This window comes from Pollachius pollachius (genome assembly GCF_949987615.1).
Source record: "Pollachius pollachius genome assembly, chromosome: 14".
Classification (NCBI taxonomy): Eukaryota; Metazoa; Chordata; class Actinopteri; order Gadiformes; family Gadidae; genus Pollachius; species Pollachius pollachius.
In genome coordinates this window covers 9,169,677-9,187,272 of record NC_136947.1, presented here as the reverse complement: position 1 = coordinate 9,187,272, position 17,596 = coordinate 9,169,677, and the positions used below count along the sequence as shown (strand labels likewise).

General features: G+C 48.0%; 1 protein-coding gene across 1 annotated transcript; it reads left to right on the top strand.

Annotated features, from left to right (window-relative positions):
* Positions 1–871: 871 nt before the first annotated feature.
* Positions 872–8,578, top strand: saga (S-antigen; retina and pineal gland (arrestin) a; the record flags this gene model as incomplete). Its single annotated transcript, XM_079750930.1, has 14 exons — positions 872–919; positions 1,762–1,822; positions 2,056–2,100; positions 2,651–2,850; positions 2,968–3,027; positions 3,266–3,333; positions 4,438–4,573; positions 5,396–5,480; positions 5,770–5,842; positions 6,012–6,149; positions 6,504–6,581; positions 7,534–7,548; positions 7,952–8,011; positions 8,452–8,578. 14 exons carry the CDS (start codon positions 872–874, stop codon positions 8,576–8,578), a joined length of 1,194 nt encoding a protein of 397 aa, XP_079607056.1.
* Between the last annotated feature and the right edge of the window lie 9,018 nt (positions 8,579–17,596).

The window sequence follows — 17,596 nt, the reverse complement described above, 5'->3', positions numbered from 1 at the left end:
ATGTCCCGCCCACCTCGTCTGACTGGACGGCTGGCTAAGGTAACAAGTAAAAGACAGAAGATGGTCCTTATAGCGTCTCCAGTCTGATTCAACCCTGCAACGCTTTCATCACACAGGTCAGTGTGTGTGTGTGTGTGTGTGTGTGTGTGTGTGTGTGTGTGTGTGTGTGTGTGTGTGTGTGTGTTTGTTTGTATGTGTATCTCTTTCAAGGGTTACAAACTTCTTAATGAAGTTACTTCTTACTGCCCTGTCTCTGTACTGTCTAACCCCTTCCTTCTCCTTAATGACCTCTAACCCCTACCTGCTCCTTCCTGATCTGTCTCTGTACTGTCTAACCCCTACCTGCTCCTTAATGACCTGTCTCTTTACTGTCTAACCCCTACCTGCTCCTTAATGACCTGTCTCTGTACTGTCTTTCACCTAACGGCTCCTTAGTGACCTGTCTCTGCACTGTCTAACCCCTACCTGCTCCTTAATGACCTGCCTCTGCACTGTCTAACCCCTCCCTGCTCCTTAATGACCTCTAACCCCTACCTGCTCCTTAATATCCTGTCTCTGTACTGTCTATCCCCTAACGGCTCCTTAGTGACCTGTCTCTGTACTGTCTAACCCCTACCTGCCCCCTTCACTCTGTAAGTCTCTGTGAATCGCAGTAGACTAAAGCATCTGCTAAATGAAAAAGATAAGATATGGAGCTAAAGTTCCCTCATGTGAATGTTGGACTGGTGGATGTGCATGTGGATTCTGTTTCTAATGTATTGAAACACGTCTGCATCAGAGGCTGCGGTGAACAGCGTCCGCCAATCATTCACCACCATAGGTTAACATCAGGTTGTCCTGTTGTCCTCAGACTGTAACTCCCACTCTCAGCATGAGCACCAGGAGCGTCATCTTCAAGAAGATCACCACCGACAAATCGGTAAGCTGGTGCGACACTTCTGAAGGTTCACAAAGGCTCTGGCACTAGACACACTGACCAGGTGCTAACCAGTCACTAACCAGACACTTACCAGACATTAAACAGACACGAACCAGACACTAACCAGACACACCAACCAGACACTAACTAGACACAACAAGAGACACTAACCAGACACTAACCAGACACTAGCCAGACACTAACCAGATACTAACCAGACACTTACCAAACACTAACCAGACACTAACAAGACACTAACCAGACACACTTACCAGACACTAACCAGACACACTAACAAGACACTAATCATACACACTAACCAGACACACTAACCAGAAACACTAATCAGCCACTAACCAGACACTAACCAGAACCACTTGCCAGACCCACTTGCCAAACACATTAACTAGACACACTAAACAGAACCACTAACCAGACACACTAACCAGACAAACTAACCAAGTGCTAACCAGACTATAACCAGGCTGTAACCAGACTTTACCCGAGAATAACAGACTCTAACCAGACCATAACAGACTATAACGACCATAACCCGACTACATGGGAGGTAAGCCTGCGTATGAGTAGTAAACAATAAGAGACTCCACAACACATTTGACCCTGAGGGCCAGACTAGCGCAGCATTATAACAGATTACAGATGAGGTGAGCATTAGCTCACTGAGGTGTGTGTGTGTGTGTGTTCGAGCATGCGTGTGTCTCTGTGTGTGTATAAATGTGTGTGTGTGTGTGTGTGTGTGTGTGTGTGTGTGTGTGTGTGTGTGTGTGTGTGTGTGTGGTCACATGTGTCCCTGTGTGTTTTATGTTTGTGTGTGTTTTCAGGTTAGTGTTTACATGGGTAAAAGGGATTTTGTGGACAATGTCGACTCAGTTGAACCAGTTGGTGAGTTCTACTTCCTGTTTATTCACCAGCTGTATATATAAATACCACTTATTTAGTATTGTTCTTTCTTTGTTTACTATAATTTATTATTGGTTTCTTTCTTTCTTTATATAAATAAGTGTCAAGATATTTAGTAGTGGTGTTTATTTATTTTGTGAAACTATTAATAGTATTTGTCTACCTACATTTAATAATTCACGCTTTTGCTCACCTGTACCGCCCCTGACCACCAGACGGCATCCTCCTCATCGACCCAGAGGCCCTGAATGGCAGGAAAGGTATACCCAAATGATCTAAAATAGTGCAGATTTCTGGCTTTACGGATTGTGAAATCACACTTGCCATCCAGCAAAATATTTAAAGCTTTTTAAGGATAACACAAGGACTAACAGCTGTTTCCAGTAAAACAAAAACAAAACAACCACAACAACAACAACAACGCAAACTTACAAGAAATCTTCAGTAGCCTGAACTTGGGTGGAGGGTTGGCCACCAAGCACTGTGTAGACTGCTCTCTAATTTGACTAATTCCAGAGCTTCATTCTCTTAGATGTATCCTTATGATGCTAATTACGCCTATGGAATATATCCAAGGTCCACACTAGCATTTTAATAAAAATGAATTGCAATGTGCTTTATTCCTTCCAGATTAGAAAGTAGTCTGCTAGTGTCATTCAAAATGACTCCTACCTGCCAGTTAGTACTGGCAGGTAGGAGTCATTTGGTAGGGGTCACAAGACCACATTTTTCTGTAGCACATGTTTTAGATAACCCCGGAACAATGTCTACATTTTGGATAAAAACGAATGCCTGTTTGGCCCCCTCTAGCGTTTGTCACGCTGTCCTGCACCTTTCGCTACGGCCGAGACGATATGGACGTGATGGGCATCGTGTTCAGGAGGGAGATTTATGTGTCCACCCGCCAGGTGTACCCCCCTCTCCTGGACCGCGAGCAGGCGGTTCACACCAAGATCCAGGGGAAACTGCTGCGCAAGCTGGGTGACAACGCCTACCCCTTCTTCTTCGAGGTAAGATATGACCAACTTATCTCTCTAGAGGAGTAAGTCCCATGACCCTGTATGAATCTCAGGTTGGCTGGAACGAAATGTAACAATCTAACCCTAACAACTATCTACTTCATACAGTTTCCTGATAACCTGCCTTGCTCAGTGGGCTTACAGCCGGGACCCCATGACTCTGGCAAGGTAAAGCACAAACAAGGGATTCAGGCTGTATATCTTCTACTGCTCTAGATTGGAAGGTGGACCATTGAAATCATGAGCTAGGATGAATCAACCAAAGGTGTCAACAATCCAACGTCTCCATGATTTGTCTTGGGAAACAGTGTTAATCTTGCCGGGTAGAATTTTTTACAACATATGTATGAAGAGGTGCTCTTTTGGGTAAGCTGTCCCTTTAAGATAATGTCTTCTCACTTTGCAGCAATGTGCGGTGGAGTTTGAGATCAAGGCTTTCAGCGCTGAGAGCCAGGACGCAAAGATTCGCAAAAGGTGAGAGACTTGAACCGACATTCAGATTCTTACACAAAAACATTGACAGAGGCTGGGACAGGGAAGCTGATAGGCCGCTAAGGTGTTTGAATCCCAGTCAAATGGCCTGGATTCGATTCCCGATTCCAGCTTAAACTGTAGACAAACCCATATCTGAATTCATTATCAGATCATTTATACGAGAAGGCCTGCTAAATAGTGAGCCTGAGTGATTGTGCTATTCTCCACCACTACCCTGATGATGCTAAATAGTGAGCGTGATTGACAGTGCTGTTCTCCGCCGCTCCTCTGTTGATGCTAAATAGTGAACGGGAGTGACGGTTCTGTTCTTCATCGCTCCTCTGATGATGCTAATTACTGAGCATGAGTGACAGTGCTGTTCTCCACCGCTCTAATGATGATGCTAAATAGTGAGCCTGAGTGAGACCCGACACTAAGCAGACACTAAGCAGACACTAAGCAAACACTAAGCAGACACTAAGCAGACACTAAGCAGACACTTACCAGACACTAACCAGACACTAACAAGACACTAACAAGACCCTAACCAGACACTAACCAGACACGCTAACCAGACACTAACCAGACAAACTATCAAGACACTAACCAGAAACACTAATCAGACACTAACCAGAACCACTAACCAGACCCTCTAGCCAAACACACTAACCAGACACACTAACCAGAACCACTACTTAGACACACTAACCAAGTGCTAACCAGACTATAATCAGGCTGTTACCAAACTTTACCCAAGAATACCCGAGAATATTCCCCACCACTCCCCTGATGATGCTAAATAGTGAGCAGGAGTGACAGTTCTGTTCTTCACTGCTCCTCTGATGATGCTTAATAGTGAGCCTGAGTGACGGTGCTGTTCTCTGCCCTATCCTCTGATGATGCTAAGTAGTGAGCCTGATTGAAAGTGCTGTTTTCCACCACTCCCCTGATGATGCTAAATAGTGAGCCTGAGTGACAGTACTGTCCTCCGACACTCCCCTGATAGTGCTAAATAGCGAGCGTGAATGACTGTGCTGTTCTCCGCCCTATCCTCTGATGATGCTAAATAGTGAGCGTGAGTGACGGTGCTCTTCCTCACTGCAGGAGCGCCGTGAAGCTGATGCTCCGGAAGGTTCAGTACGCTCCCGAGACGGACGAGCCGGTCGAGCCGGTGACGAGGAGCCGGGACTTTGTGACGGCCGACAAACCGCTGCACCTGGAGGCCACTCTGGAGAAGGATGTGAGTGGGGGGAGACTCAAGACTCACCTGTTCAGAGTTCACCTAGACTCTGCATAGCCTGGGTGGCTATGCAGAGAGGTCTTAAGTCCCTCCCCTCCTACTTATTGTATGTTGTATGTCCTGGCATTTGATGTACGCACTTCGTATGTCATACTTAGTTATAGTACTTAGTTATGTAGCATCTTATCCTAGCTATCTTTGTTGTGTACGGGGAATGGGTTAACCTAGTGATTGTTAATGCTTGGCACTTGGTTCTAAGAACATCCTTACTGTACCGACAGCAATATATTGTTGTTTCCCCTTCTTCTGACAAATGTACTTATTGTGAGTTGCTTTGGATAGAAGAGTCTGCTTAATGCCCTAAAGGTAAATGGAGCCGGATTGTTCTGGGGCCGATCCGCAGCCTGTAGGCATCACGAACCGAGAGACCCTGGCCCCGACCTGCTGCCTTAGTGACCTGCATTGGAATTCAAAGAATTCACTGAATTCCTAAATGGACTGCATATATATAGCGCTTTTATCCAAAGCGCTTTACAATATTGTCTGACATTCATCCATTCATTCACACATTCACACACCGACGGCGGAGTCAGCCGCGCAGGGCGACAGCCAGCTCGTCGGGAGCAGTCAGGGTGAGGTGTCTTGCTCAGGTACACCTCGTTGGTTGAGTTACCAGCCAACCTGCTCTACCTCCTGAGCTACTGCCGCCCCCCTCCTTCTGCTCAGTGGTTTAAAACGTTCCTTTGTACGACGCAATATTGGTGATGGTTATGTTGGGGGGAACACCCTCACGCCTGACCTCTGACCCCCTCCCTCCTGTAGACCTTCTACCACGGCGAAGCCATCAACGTAAACGTGAGCGTGACCAACAACTCCAACAAAAACATCAAGAACATCATTGTCTCTGGTGAGGAACCCAAGGAGCTGCCTTTTGTCAAACATAGAGCGTCTCAGGGGTAAAGTTTCTGGGTTCGATCCCCGATGTCCCTAGTCTATCGGTTGGCAGCCTTGAGTCAGATGCCCCCAGCCTCACCCCTACCTAGTCCTTAAGTTAAGCTGAGATGTTTGTTATTACTCACAGACGAGCACTTAGAGAGGGGTAAGTCATTTTGCCTAACTAAATAGTCAATAGTCAATATTGATTTACTTTGTTTCCCCTGTCTCCTCCCTTTTCCTCTCCTCTCCTCTTCTCCCAGTGGACCAGGTTGCCACAGTGGTTTTATACTGCAATGACAGCTACGTCAAATCCGTGGCCATCAAGGATTCTGGGTAAAAGTCTTAAAAATGATCAAGTCCTAATTAACTCGTGAAGTTCGTAGCGTTGTCATGGACCACATAGTGATATGGTCCTGGCTTAGTAAGTTTAAAAGTTGGACAGTAAAGTTGATTGGAAGGAAAGTAGCCCTGTTTTTTAAATGCTTGTCTCCTATTGGCTCAGGGATGCCGTCTCCACTGGAGCAAGTCTCCAAAAGGTCTACACCCTCCTTCCCCTATTGGCCAACAACAAGGAGAGGCGGGGCATAGCGCTGGACGGCAAGCTGAAACATGAGGACACCAACCTGGCATCCTCAAGCCTGTGAGTAGCCAATCACAGACATCAAGGTCGATCTCAGTCAGAGCCAATCACAGCGTAGAACAGAAGGACTTGTTTGGTTTTGCAGCAAAGGTTAGTCTTCGGGTCATGTGGATGGGGTTATTTTGATGTGTTGTTGTGTTAATTGCAATTTGAAGGAATACACCTTCAGCCCTAATAATTACCAATCTAAACATGTGTTAGAACATCAACCCACACTTTTATAATAATATAATTCCCGTTAACGATGAAGCCGGCCATGTTTGATGCTGCAACTGACTCAGGTCGGGCATGTCCGAGGTCTGAAATGATTCCCGAATAAAGCTATATGTAATGTTGTTGTGTTCTGCACCTCAGCATCAAAGAGGGTGTTCTGAAGGAGGTGATGGGGATCCTGGTCACATACAGAGTCATGGTAAAGCTGATCATCGGAGGGTGAGTGGAGTGGTGTGGAGTAAAACATATGGCGTGTTCCAATATCCATACTTCCTGTACTTAGTTTGAGTACGTAGAGCGTTCCAATTACGATCGGGGCGAAAAGAACTGAACCCGGATGGTGCTTTCAGAACGGTCCAATAGTGAGTGTGGAACGGTGTACACTTTTCGAACTCAGGGGCAGCCTTCTTGGCTCCGTAGCGGAAGAGGTGGAGCTAGGCTGAGCCAGCAGCTCAGCTCGAAAAAAAATAGCCTGCATTAATGGAGTAATTTTGTAGCTTTTTAGCTTTTTAAAGCAGCTACGCGTAAAGCATTCACCATTTACCATTTTTGGTGGGTGACGAGCCGCGGCGGCAGTCGTGATCGTAATTTATGGTAAGTGCACCACGGAGTATTCGTTTTTGGAACAACACTGACATCTGAAAATCTGCGCACTTAGTGAGTGCGGATAGTGTACTACGTTTAAGTGACCTCATGGGAGTATGGATATCAGAATACAGCAATGGAGGGGAAGTCAATCCGCTCCCTCTGCTATTGGCGTTCAAACACTGGGGTGAAATGCATCGCTTTTCCCCATAGAGACGCTTAAAGAAAAGTAAATCATAGGCCTACGCTTTACTGCAAAACAGAAGTCAGCATTTCTTTTGATTTGGACCTTTACCGAAAACACAGCATATTGAATGTTTTTTTATGGATGCTCATAGCTTATTACTTTAACCATCTGAAATCGGTAGCCGATGTCATAGCTCAGTTCGGAATTAGACTGCAGTATTTTCTTTTAAAACACAGTCAATGGGAAACACAATGTGTTACTCGCTCAGCTTTGGAACGATACCGCTATGTGGTGATGGCTTTACCCTTCCTCCTAATGCGCTTGAGCGGAGATATAGCCATACATCCTGTTTCAAATGGCTGCCTTTGCTTCACTTCAATCTTTGTTTTGTTGTTTCAGGCTGATGGGCTCCAGGTAAGGTCACCTCTTTGCTAATGTAACACCCAGATAGTAACCCAGATAGTTAGATAAACCATAGTTACCTGTACTGTTACCTGTGTGAAGAAATGGCCTGTAATCACCTTGTGATGCTATTACCTGTTCTCACCTGTGAGATGTCATTACCAGTACACACCTGTGTGATGTCATCACCTGGTCTTGTAATTTCCTGTTCTCACCTGTGAAATGTCATTACCTGTACACACCTGTGTGATGTCTTCACCAGTACTCACCTGGTGATGACATCATCTGTACTCACCTGTGTGATGTCATCACCTGGACTCACCTGTGTGATGTCATCAGCTGATGTTGTCATTACCTGTACTCACCTGTGTGATGTCCACACTCACCTGTCTGATTTATATTGGTTGTGTTCCAGTGAGCTTGGCCTTGAGGTTCCCTTCAAACTGATGCATCCTAAACCAGATGCAGGTAGTGTGTGTGTGTGTGTGTGTGTGTGTGTGTGTGTGTGTGTGTGTGTGTGTGTGATTGTGTGTGTGTGTTTGTTTGTTTGTGTAAGAGTTTGCATGCATGTGTGCGTGCATGTAATCTACACAATCTTCTATTTTAGTTTACATATTTAATATTAACTTGTATGTCAACTTGAGCCTGTCCATAAAAAAATCTCTTTGCGTTTTCTCTGGCGCCCCCCACAGCGAGGGAAAGGTAAGACAATACCTCTGCCTTTTTATTACCAATATATATGTGTGTATGAATGTGTGTGTGTGTGTATGTTTGTGTATTTGTGTGTGCTTGTGTGTGTGTGTGCGTAGGTGTATTTGTATGTGTACACACACTTTTCTTCATTTTTATCTGTGCGTGTTTTATGCACATGTGCATAACTGGTGTGTGTGCTTGTGTGTGTGTGTCCATGTGCAGTGAGCCGGAGGAGGAGCTGGTGTTTGAGGAGTTCAAACGCTCCAACATGAAGGGGATGAAGGCCGACAATGACGAAGACGACGGCAACGTGTCCGGGGGAGACGACATGGCCCCAAAGGAGAAATAAGCCCCTCCCAAGACAAAATAAGCCCCTCCCCCTGGGGAGGAGCTTCATTTCCAAATGAGTGTTCGTTAAAATGACAGTTCCACCGACCGCTTGTAGTCCATGGTTGCTTGGTCATTTGTAGCACTAGCTAATAATAATGTTAACATGTCGGTCTGTCACTGTAAACGTGCGAAACGTAGGTCTGTCTGTTACCGTCAATAAATGGTAACTCTCTGCTGTCAGCCAATCGTAACTGTTTGTCTTTATTGTTGATTCGATTTTTATTTCCAGAGACAATTTGACAAATTCTTTGTCTGTCAAACAAGGAATATTAACCCTGCATTAAGGATTTTTTATTTTCCCTGATCGAATCAAAGCCTGAATCCTCACAGTCCTCCTCCCATGTCTTCTTATGGGCTGGTAACCCAGTTTACTTATGCGCCCTCAAATTAAGAAAGCAAAATGCCCTCTAAAAGCCATTTCATTTTGTCGTCTTATATATTCCATTGACAAATGTTACATCTAAATTCTCCCACATATCTTTGACGGTCTATGGTTCTGGTTAATGTTCTGCACATCCCATTGGCTGAGGGTCTAATTAAACTTGAAGGCTGCAATAAGCAATGTTTGCTCTCCATAACTGGCACACCAAGAGCAAACCTTTGCTCTATTAGGTTTCATATGTTGATATTTGTCCGTGTTCAAAGACAAAAATATTGATGCAATGTTCGTGACATAAGCCTTTTTTTTTATGTATGCCAACTGAGTGCTTCCATTGTTTGAGATCACTTGGACCGCTGACCTCTGCCATCGATTTTAAACTCATCTTCATTCACAGGAATGCATGCTAGTCTCTACCGTTTACCCCCTAAAGGCCGTTAGATGAATGACATGCTAGTCTCTACCGTTTACCCCCTAAAGGCCGTTAGATGAACGACATGCTAGTCTCTACCGTTAACCCCCTAAAGACCGTTAGATGAACGACATGCTAGTCTCTACCGCTAACCCCCTAAAGACCGTCAGATGAATGACATGCTAGTCTCTACTGTTTACCCCCTAAAGGCCGTTAGATGAATGACATGCTAGTCTCTACCGTTTACCCCCTAAAGGCCGTTAGATGAACGACATGCTAGTCTCCACGTGAACCCCCTAAAGGCCATTAGATGAACGACATGCTAGTCTCCACCTTGAACCCCCTAAAGGCCGTTAGAGGAACGACATGCTAGTCTCCACGTGAACCCCCTAAAGGCCGTTAGAGGAACTACATGCTAGTCTCTACCTATATGTAGTCCTATCATGCATGTTGTTATGAAAATGATTTCAATGATTGTGAATATTGTAGTGAACAATATGAAAAACATCAGCCTCCATTTGAAGTTTCAGTTTTAATTTATTTTTGAAACAGATTGAAGTTATTGAAGAAGTAAAGCGTGAAGCATGTTTAGCAACGTGTCAAACAGCGACCCCTGTGGCGGGCCCTCATACATATTGTCATCGTGAACACAACAAGAAAGCACATTCACAATAACTATATCGGTAATACAAGCCCCCCCACCGGGTCGGGTCCCAGCACAGCGCGACTCTCTAGTGTGTAAGCGCTTGGCAGACATGCGTAAGCATCACACCGGCAGCACCCTTTTTCTTCATCTCAGGTGCAGACTTGTTCACCAGCATTGCTGACGTGCATGTCTGCATCTGACACAACAGTGTTAGCGACAAGTAATGCAGTCTAATATTACCTTTCTTCTTTATCAAATGACCCTATTTATTTATGATCTATTTCCTCTACCCTCCCAGCCCCTGTTGTTATTTTTCTTCTTCTTTCGGCACTCGTGTACTCCCTTCTCCTCCCCTCTCCTCCCCTCTCCTCTCCTCTCCAGTGCTTCAGTGGAGCCTGTGTGGTATACTGTGTGCACGGCGTAGAATAACCAGCCTACACTCCACCCTGATAAGCCTCCTCCTCTTCGCATCCCTTCGCAGCTTGTAACGACGACGCCATACTTGGGCTAAAACACTTCAAAATGCCGGCGTCGACTTGGTAGAAATCTATGCTCAGGCGTACATTTCGGGGGGGAAAGCACTGCATGTGGGAAACGTGCAAATGAAACATCCCACACTTAATGATTTCAAATTGAATTTTACTCTGGAAAAGCTCAGGAGCGATTTCAGATCTGCAGAATTATGCTCCAGCTCTCCTGGAAAGGAAAGTTATTGGTATCTAAATGTTTAACAGCGTGGCAAACCTTGATGCGGAGGCTGTACTAGGCAGGTTCTCCAACGTGTCAACCCTCTCTATTCCACACCTGATTTGAAACTCTAAAAGGATGTGTCTGCTATGATTTAACCTAAAGCTTATCTCAAGAAGTTCCAAGAGAGACTTAATGTTCAGATCCAGCGAGATCAAAACACGAGACCTAGATTTTTTAGAAACAATCAGGCCTTTGATTGTAAGATCACTGCTACCCATCTCAAAGATCTAACACACTTAACATATTCATAAGCCTTCCTTGTTGTTGTTCGTGTGAGGGTGTGGGTGTGGGTGTGGGTGTGTGTGTGTGCGCGTGTGTCTGTGTGTGTAACCCCATTCAAAATCGTGGGTGCACATTTTCTGTTGTGTGCACATAGCCTAGAACTTGGCCGACCCATGGCTGGCTGGCTGGCTAACTGGCTGGCTGACTGGTTCTATGGTTTGGTGGGGGGGGGCTCTGTAGCTAGTGATCCCCAGCTGTACACGGCCGTAGCAGTCTCCTCATAGCTGTCTGAACCGCCGTCCCGTCCCATCATGGGGGGCAGCATGCAGTTGTCAGGGTTCAGCAGGAAGCCCGAGAATGTGCTGCTGTTCTCGTTGTCGGCGATCATCCCGTTGTTGGCCTGGTCCTTCACCAGCAGCCACACCTCATCGCCCTGGCTCATGTGGAGCACCACCTGCTGGCTGGCCTCGCCTGGGTCGTTGGTCACCGTCGTCCTGATGATCGGCCTGAAGTTGTGGAACAGGCCGACCTTCAGCGGCTTGCCCATGACGGCCAGGTTGTAGCTGAAGACGTAGGAACCGTTGACGGGCGCGCGGTAGATGCCCATGACGGGGTTGAAGTTGCCCTGGTTGTAGAGCACCCTGGGGAAGGCGACCGGCCGGTTGGGGGGCGGGTACGACGAGAACAGTGCGCCGGAGAACGCCGACTGGATGGCCGGGGAGCAGGGTCCCGGGGCCCCTGTGTAGCCCATGGGGCCCATGGTGCCCTGTGGTCCGGTCTCGCCCTCGGGCCCTGGAGCACCATTGACACCCTCCTCTCCTTTCTGCCCCATGGGCCCCTGCGGCCCCGGAGGGCCCTGCTCTCCGTCAGAGCAGTTGCACAGGCCTTCCTCCCCCTTCATGCCCTTCATCCCATCGGACCCATCGGCTCCATTCAAACCCATGTCTCCCTTCAGTCCTCTGGGGCCCATTGGCCCCCCGGTGCCCGTCAGTCCTGGGAGGCCCCTGCCGCCGGCACTCCCAGGGAGTCCAGGGGGGCCACGTGGGCCCTCAACGCTGTCACATGACGCAGGGCAGGTACCGTCCTCTCCGGGAGGCCCCATTACACCCTGGGGCCCAACAAACCCGACGTCCCCTTTCTCTCCTAGGAACACACACACACACACACGCACACACACACAACACACACACACAAAACACACACACACACCAGCTAGAACGCGTGCCTGCGACTACCATGTGACCACCATGTTTAAACCATGTGACCACCATGTCACTGTCATCTGAACATCATGTGGCCACCATGTCACTGTCATATGACCACCATGTCACTGTCATGTGACCACCATGTGACACCATGTCACTGTCATGTGACCACCATGTCACTGTCATGTGACCACCATGTGACACCATGTGACCACCATGTCACTGTCATGTGACCACCATGTCACTGTCATGTGACCACCATGATCTCAGGCTACGTTCAGGTTGAAGACGTGTCTCTGTATTTACTGAGTCGGTAAGGCCTTTGGGCTGCAATCAGAACGATAAGTCACGTGACGTCGCCTGTCAGGCCTGCTACGATTCACACTCATGACGGGATGCGCACAAACCTTTTAAACCGCTGCCCCCCTTTGATCCGGACATTCCCGCTGGTCCCACATTGCCTTTCTCTCCATTATCTCCCTTCTGACCTGAACACACGGACACACAGACACACACGGACACACGGACACACACACACACACACACACACACACACACACACACACACGCACAAAAGTTCCCGGTACGTATGACAGAATCAGTACACTCTATACATGGCGGAATTAGGAATTTCCCTGTTGGTAAAATACACTTTAAAACAAGACATTTTAAATGAGATCAAACTGGATCTGATCAGCCAACAGATCCTCCTACCTACCCTTCAGGCCCGGCTGGCCCGTGAACCCCGGACGACCTCTGAACCCCGTCAAGCCTCTCCTCCCAGGGCTCCCGGGACTCCCTAGTGGGGGTTCATCAGAAGACAACAACCTTACAATACGACCGCACAGGGACTGGAACCCCTCACCCTGCTGTGTTAGTGCCTTGCTCTGCCCTCTGGTCTACAATGGGAATGGAACCCTTAACTATGTTCTGTTAGTGCCTTGCTCTGCCCTCTGGTCTACAATGGGAATGGAACCCTTAACTATGTTGTGTTAGTGCCTTGCTCTGCCCTCTGGTCTACAATGGGAATGGAACCCTTAACTATGTTGTGTTAGTGCCTTGCTCTGCCCTCTGGTCTACAATGGGAATGGAACCCTTAACTATGTTTTGTTAGTGCCTTGCTCTACACAGGGATTACAACCCCTCACCCTGCTGTGTTAGTGCCTTGCTCTGCCTACCAAACTGCCCTTCCCCCCTCTCAAAGTCTGTGTTTTGTTATGTGACTGGACCAACGGAACAGGGGAGCAGAACCTGGACCCCCGGGGACGTGGGAAGGTTCTACTGAAGGGGTCCTACGTGCCTGGGAGACCTCTGAAGCCCTGGTCCCCTTTGGGCCCCTGGCCTCCTTTGCAGAAGCGGCAGTAGCACATCCAGGGGACCTGGGCCCCGGGCAGGATGGAGTCGCAGATGTCCCCGGAGGGCTCCATCCCCATGTCCGCCATCCTCATGTCCTCCATCCTCATGTCCTCCATCCCCATCCTGAGCCGGTTGTTGCCTGTGTTGTTGCCCATGGCCAACATGTAGTCGTCTTGGAAGTTAGGGGGGTCATCCGAGGATGTGGTCGGGGGATCCATGGAGATGGTGTTGGGGTCACTGCCGTAGGTGTGCCGCTCGTGGACGGGTTCGTGCGGTGTGACCGGGGTGGTGGCGTTCTGTACGTCGGTTTCGTTCTGTGCAATGGTAGTGGTCTTTACAGTGGTGGCGGTGTGTACACGGTTGGCTGTGCAGACGCAGGAGAGCAGGAGACCCGCCAGCAGCCTGCAGAACTTCTGGAGGAGGACAGAAGCGTCAGCACCCAAACCCAACGACTCACCTCAGGTTCAGAGGGACCCCATCGCGCCACTGGGGTTCCCCGGTCAGGTCCTGCTCGTCGGTTAGATGACATTATCACATGACTGGTCTCGGGTTGACGCATGAACGACGGGGCAGTTTGCGATGTCACTATTGGATTTCTGAACTGGGTGTGTGCGGATGACCAGAGATCACACTCTGGTAGTGAGCTATCAACATTGAAGAACGGTGACTACCAATGCCGACAACGTGACTAAGGAAATATCGCTTACAATCAACTTGTGCGTTAACAGTACAAAGAGCCATTCAACGGATTTGAAATATGTTTGGACATTTTTTCTAATCTCTTATTCCTTCGTACAGGCTTGCTAAAGTAGATGCAATTTATATCGGAATAAAATATGCCCAATGTTTTAGTAAAAGTTTTAAACCCCCCCAAAAAAAAGCTATCCAGCCCATTGGAGTGCGGCTCGGAAACCATTGGAGGTGTCCATCCTACTCACCATGTTGCTCGTTTTGTCTGAGTCCCGTCGCCTGAGGAGTTTCTGGGAAAATGATGAGCAGCATTCGGTTCGCCCATCAATTTATAAGCCTCAGTGTCCCCAGCCCGAGTCCACCTCTCACGCACGCGGACTCCAGGAACGCCAAAACTCTGGAGGATGGGAGGGGAGCGCCGGGATGACCTCGTTAAGGATAAACGGCATTGAACAGATTAAAAAAAGAAAAGAAAAGAATAGAAGGCTGTCTTTCTCTGGCTGTGTCTGTCCTCCACCCGTCTCTCTTTCATACCCCCTTCATTCTCTGAGAACAAGGCGGTCCTGCCACTGGGTGTTAAAACCACAACAAACCTCAGGTCTCAATAACAGCCACCCTCCAGAGTCCGTGCTCACCCTGAGCCACCTGGCGGGGACCCAAGGTGGTCCCAGCTCCGGTGCAGCGGGGTCCAGTCTATGAGGGGAAGTTGGGGTTTTGGTTTGTGAGGCTTGGTTTGGTTTGGGATGGGAGGCAAAGCAGAGCTATTGAAAGGAAGAGAGAGTTGATTGAACCATTTCTATATCTCTGCTTGTCTCCCTCGGTTTACGTAACCGAGCGAGACAAGCAGAGACATGGAAGGGAAGAGAGAAAGTGGTTCATTTCATCTGTAGGACAGAATTGGAAGCCGTTGTTTGATAGAGAATTCTCCCTCTCCATTTAATGTGCATGATTATTAACAGCAGCCGGTGCAATAAGACGTAAACATGTTCTAAAATGCCCCCGTCACACACCTCTGTCTCCGCTCACATCCTCCCTCACTTTCTACTCCGCTCGGGTTCCGTCTCATCTCTCATCCTTCCATCACCCTTTCTGCCTCCCCTCCCCGCCCCGGCCTTCCTCCCATTGTTGGGCCATGTTGGCGCTGGAGCTCTTCACAGGTAAGACAATCTAGCACATATCCCTGCCCTAATTCCTGCTGGAGGAGAGGAGTCCACCAGGCAGGACGAGGCCAGCTCCAACTCGATGGCGTCTATCAGTGGAGAGGTGTAAATGGTCTGCATTCATACAGCGTTTTCCTAACCAGTGGCCACTCAAAGCGCTTCACGCTTTATAACATTCACCCATTCATGCACACATTCACACACCGACGGCGGTGTCAGACATGCAAGGGGACAGCCAGCTCGTCGGAGCAGTTAGGATGAGGTGTCTTGCTCAGGGACACTTTGACTTGGGTGAAGGGTATTATTCAGTGCCTTGGGTTTGAGGGTAGGGGCAGGGTTAAGGGTAGAGCTGTGTAACGATTAAGGGGTTTAGTAAGGGGTTACAGTAAGGGTTAGCGGTTCTGGAGAGCAAGGGGATGACTATGTCTTTAGGGACAGGTTAGGGTTAGCGGTTAAGGTAGCAGTAGGGTTAGCAGTTAGCGGTTCTGAAGAGCTAGTGGATGAGTTTGTGGGTTCGGGGTCAGGTTGGGGTGTGATTGTTCGGATACAGGTCTGTGCGCTCCATCTCCGGTGCCACCTGCTGTTTAGGAGAAGATCGCATGGCGTTGTTACGCCCCAAACGGCGACGATGCCTCTCCCTGGCTGTGCGCGGAATTCATGGCCACTTCACCGTGACTGTGAACTCGACTCGATGGGTCGAGGTAAAGTTGAGGAGATCCTCACACAAGAAAACAAAACAATGACATCTCGCAATGGAAAAAAAACACACAAAGAAAGGCAAAGAAAAAAACGAACCGGGCAGGGGTTTCTGGGAACCCGCCGAAGAATGGAAGAGGAACTGCAGGTTGAGCCAAGAAGCATTGGTTCCCTGACCCCAGTGTTGTCTGCCTGGGCGACCCCTGCTGTGTGCGTCCCAGTAGCAGGGTGCGGTGCCTCCTCGCTGGAGAGCGCCCGTAACCGGAGAGGGGAATCATTATCCCGCCTGTTTCTGAGGAGAAATCTAAACATGAGTGGGTCACAAAGGCAACCCGAGCCCGGGGAACAAGGCCCTGACACAAAGCAGCAATCGCGCGGAGACAATGGCTCACCTTAATACCTGCCCCGGTTTCCTCCGTCTGCTCGCAGACACACTCACCTGGGACTCACACCTGTGCACTCGTCAGATCTGCTTTGTCCCTGCTGAATGTGTTTTGTGGGTGAGTTTGTGTGTGTGTGTGTGTGTTTGCATTTATATGTATGTGCTTTGTGTTTGTGTGTGTGAGTGTGTATGTGTGTGTATATGTTTCCATGTTTGTGTGTGTTTCTGTGAATGTGTGCGATTGCATTAATTTGTGTGTGTCGGTATGTTTCCCCCGGTGTGTGTGTTAAAGAACATCATGCCATGTTTGTGACTATGTTTGTGCGAGTCTATGATTGTGCGTGTATGTGTGCATATGTGCCCGTGTGTGTGTTTATGTGCGCACCTGTGTTTGTGTCTGCATGTGTGTGTGTCTCATGCAATATCTCTTTGATCGTCCTCATCAGGACAAGAGAAGGACAATGACTGGATCTATGTGTGTGTGTGTGTGTGTGTGGGCAGCATTTGCCTGTAGTGTGTGTGTACTCAAACAATGAGGAGATTCCAGGGCGTTGTTTCCCGATAACGATGGATCTTCGCTCGTACGATCATTCTCATGATGGATCTTGCGAACCATCGTGAATTTCTTTGGAGTGTTTCCCTGTCGCAGGAAAATGGGGTTAAAAAGCGTTAAAATATCTCCTCATCAAGGCCAACAGAAGTAGCAGAAGTAGCCTACGAAAAGAATAGACTGCAATAATTTGAATGCTAAAGATATTAAAACACAATTGATTAGGCCTAGGCCGACATATGTATCGGTCCTAATCCTGAATGCAATGTGCGTACATTTTTTCACTGCATTTTCCCCCCTTCCATATTACAAAAATCAAAAAAAGCTTGTGTGACAACTAGGTGCTGATTTCTGAAACAAGCTTTGCGCAGCAAAGAGAGCCGACTTTATCTGATCCCGCATAAGGTTTCATTGATTGGCGCGCTCTCTCTAGTCTAGCATATTTGTAGACATTAAAAATGCAACGTTCCATTCATTCATTATCATTCAAACGCAGAGGCTAGGCTTTGACAGCCTCTGCGTTTGAACA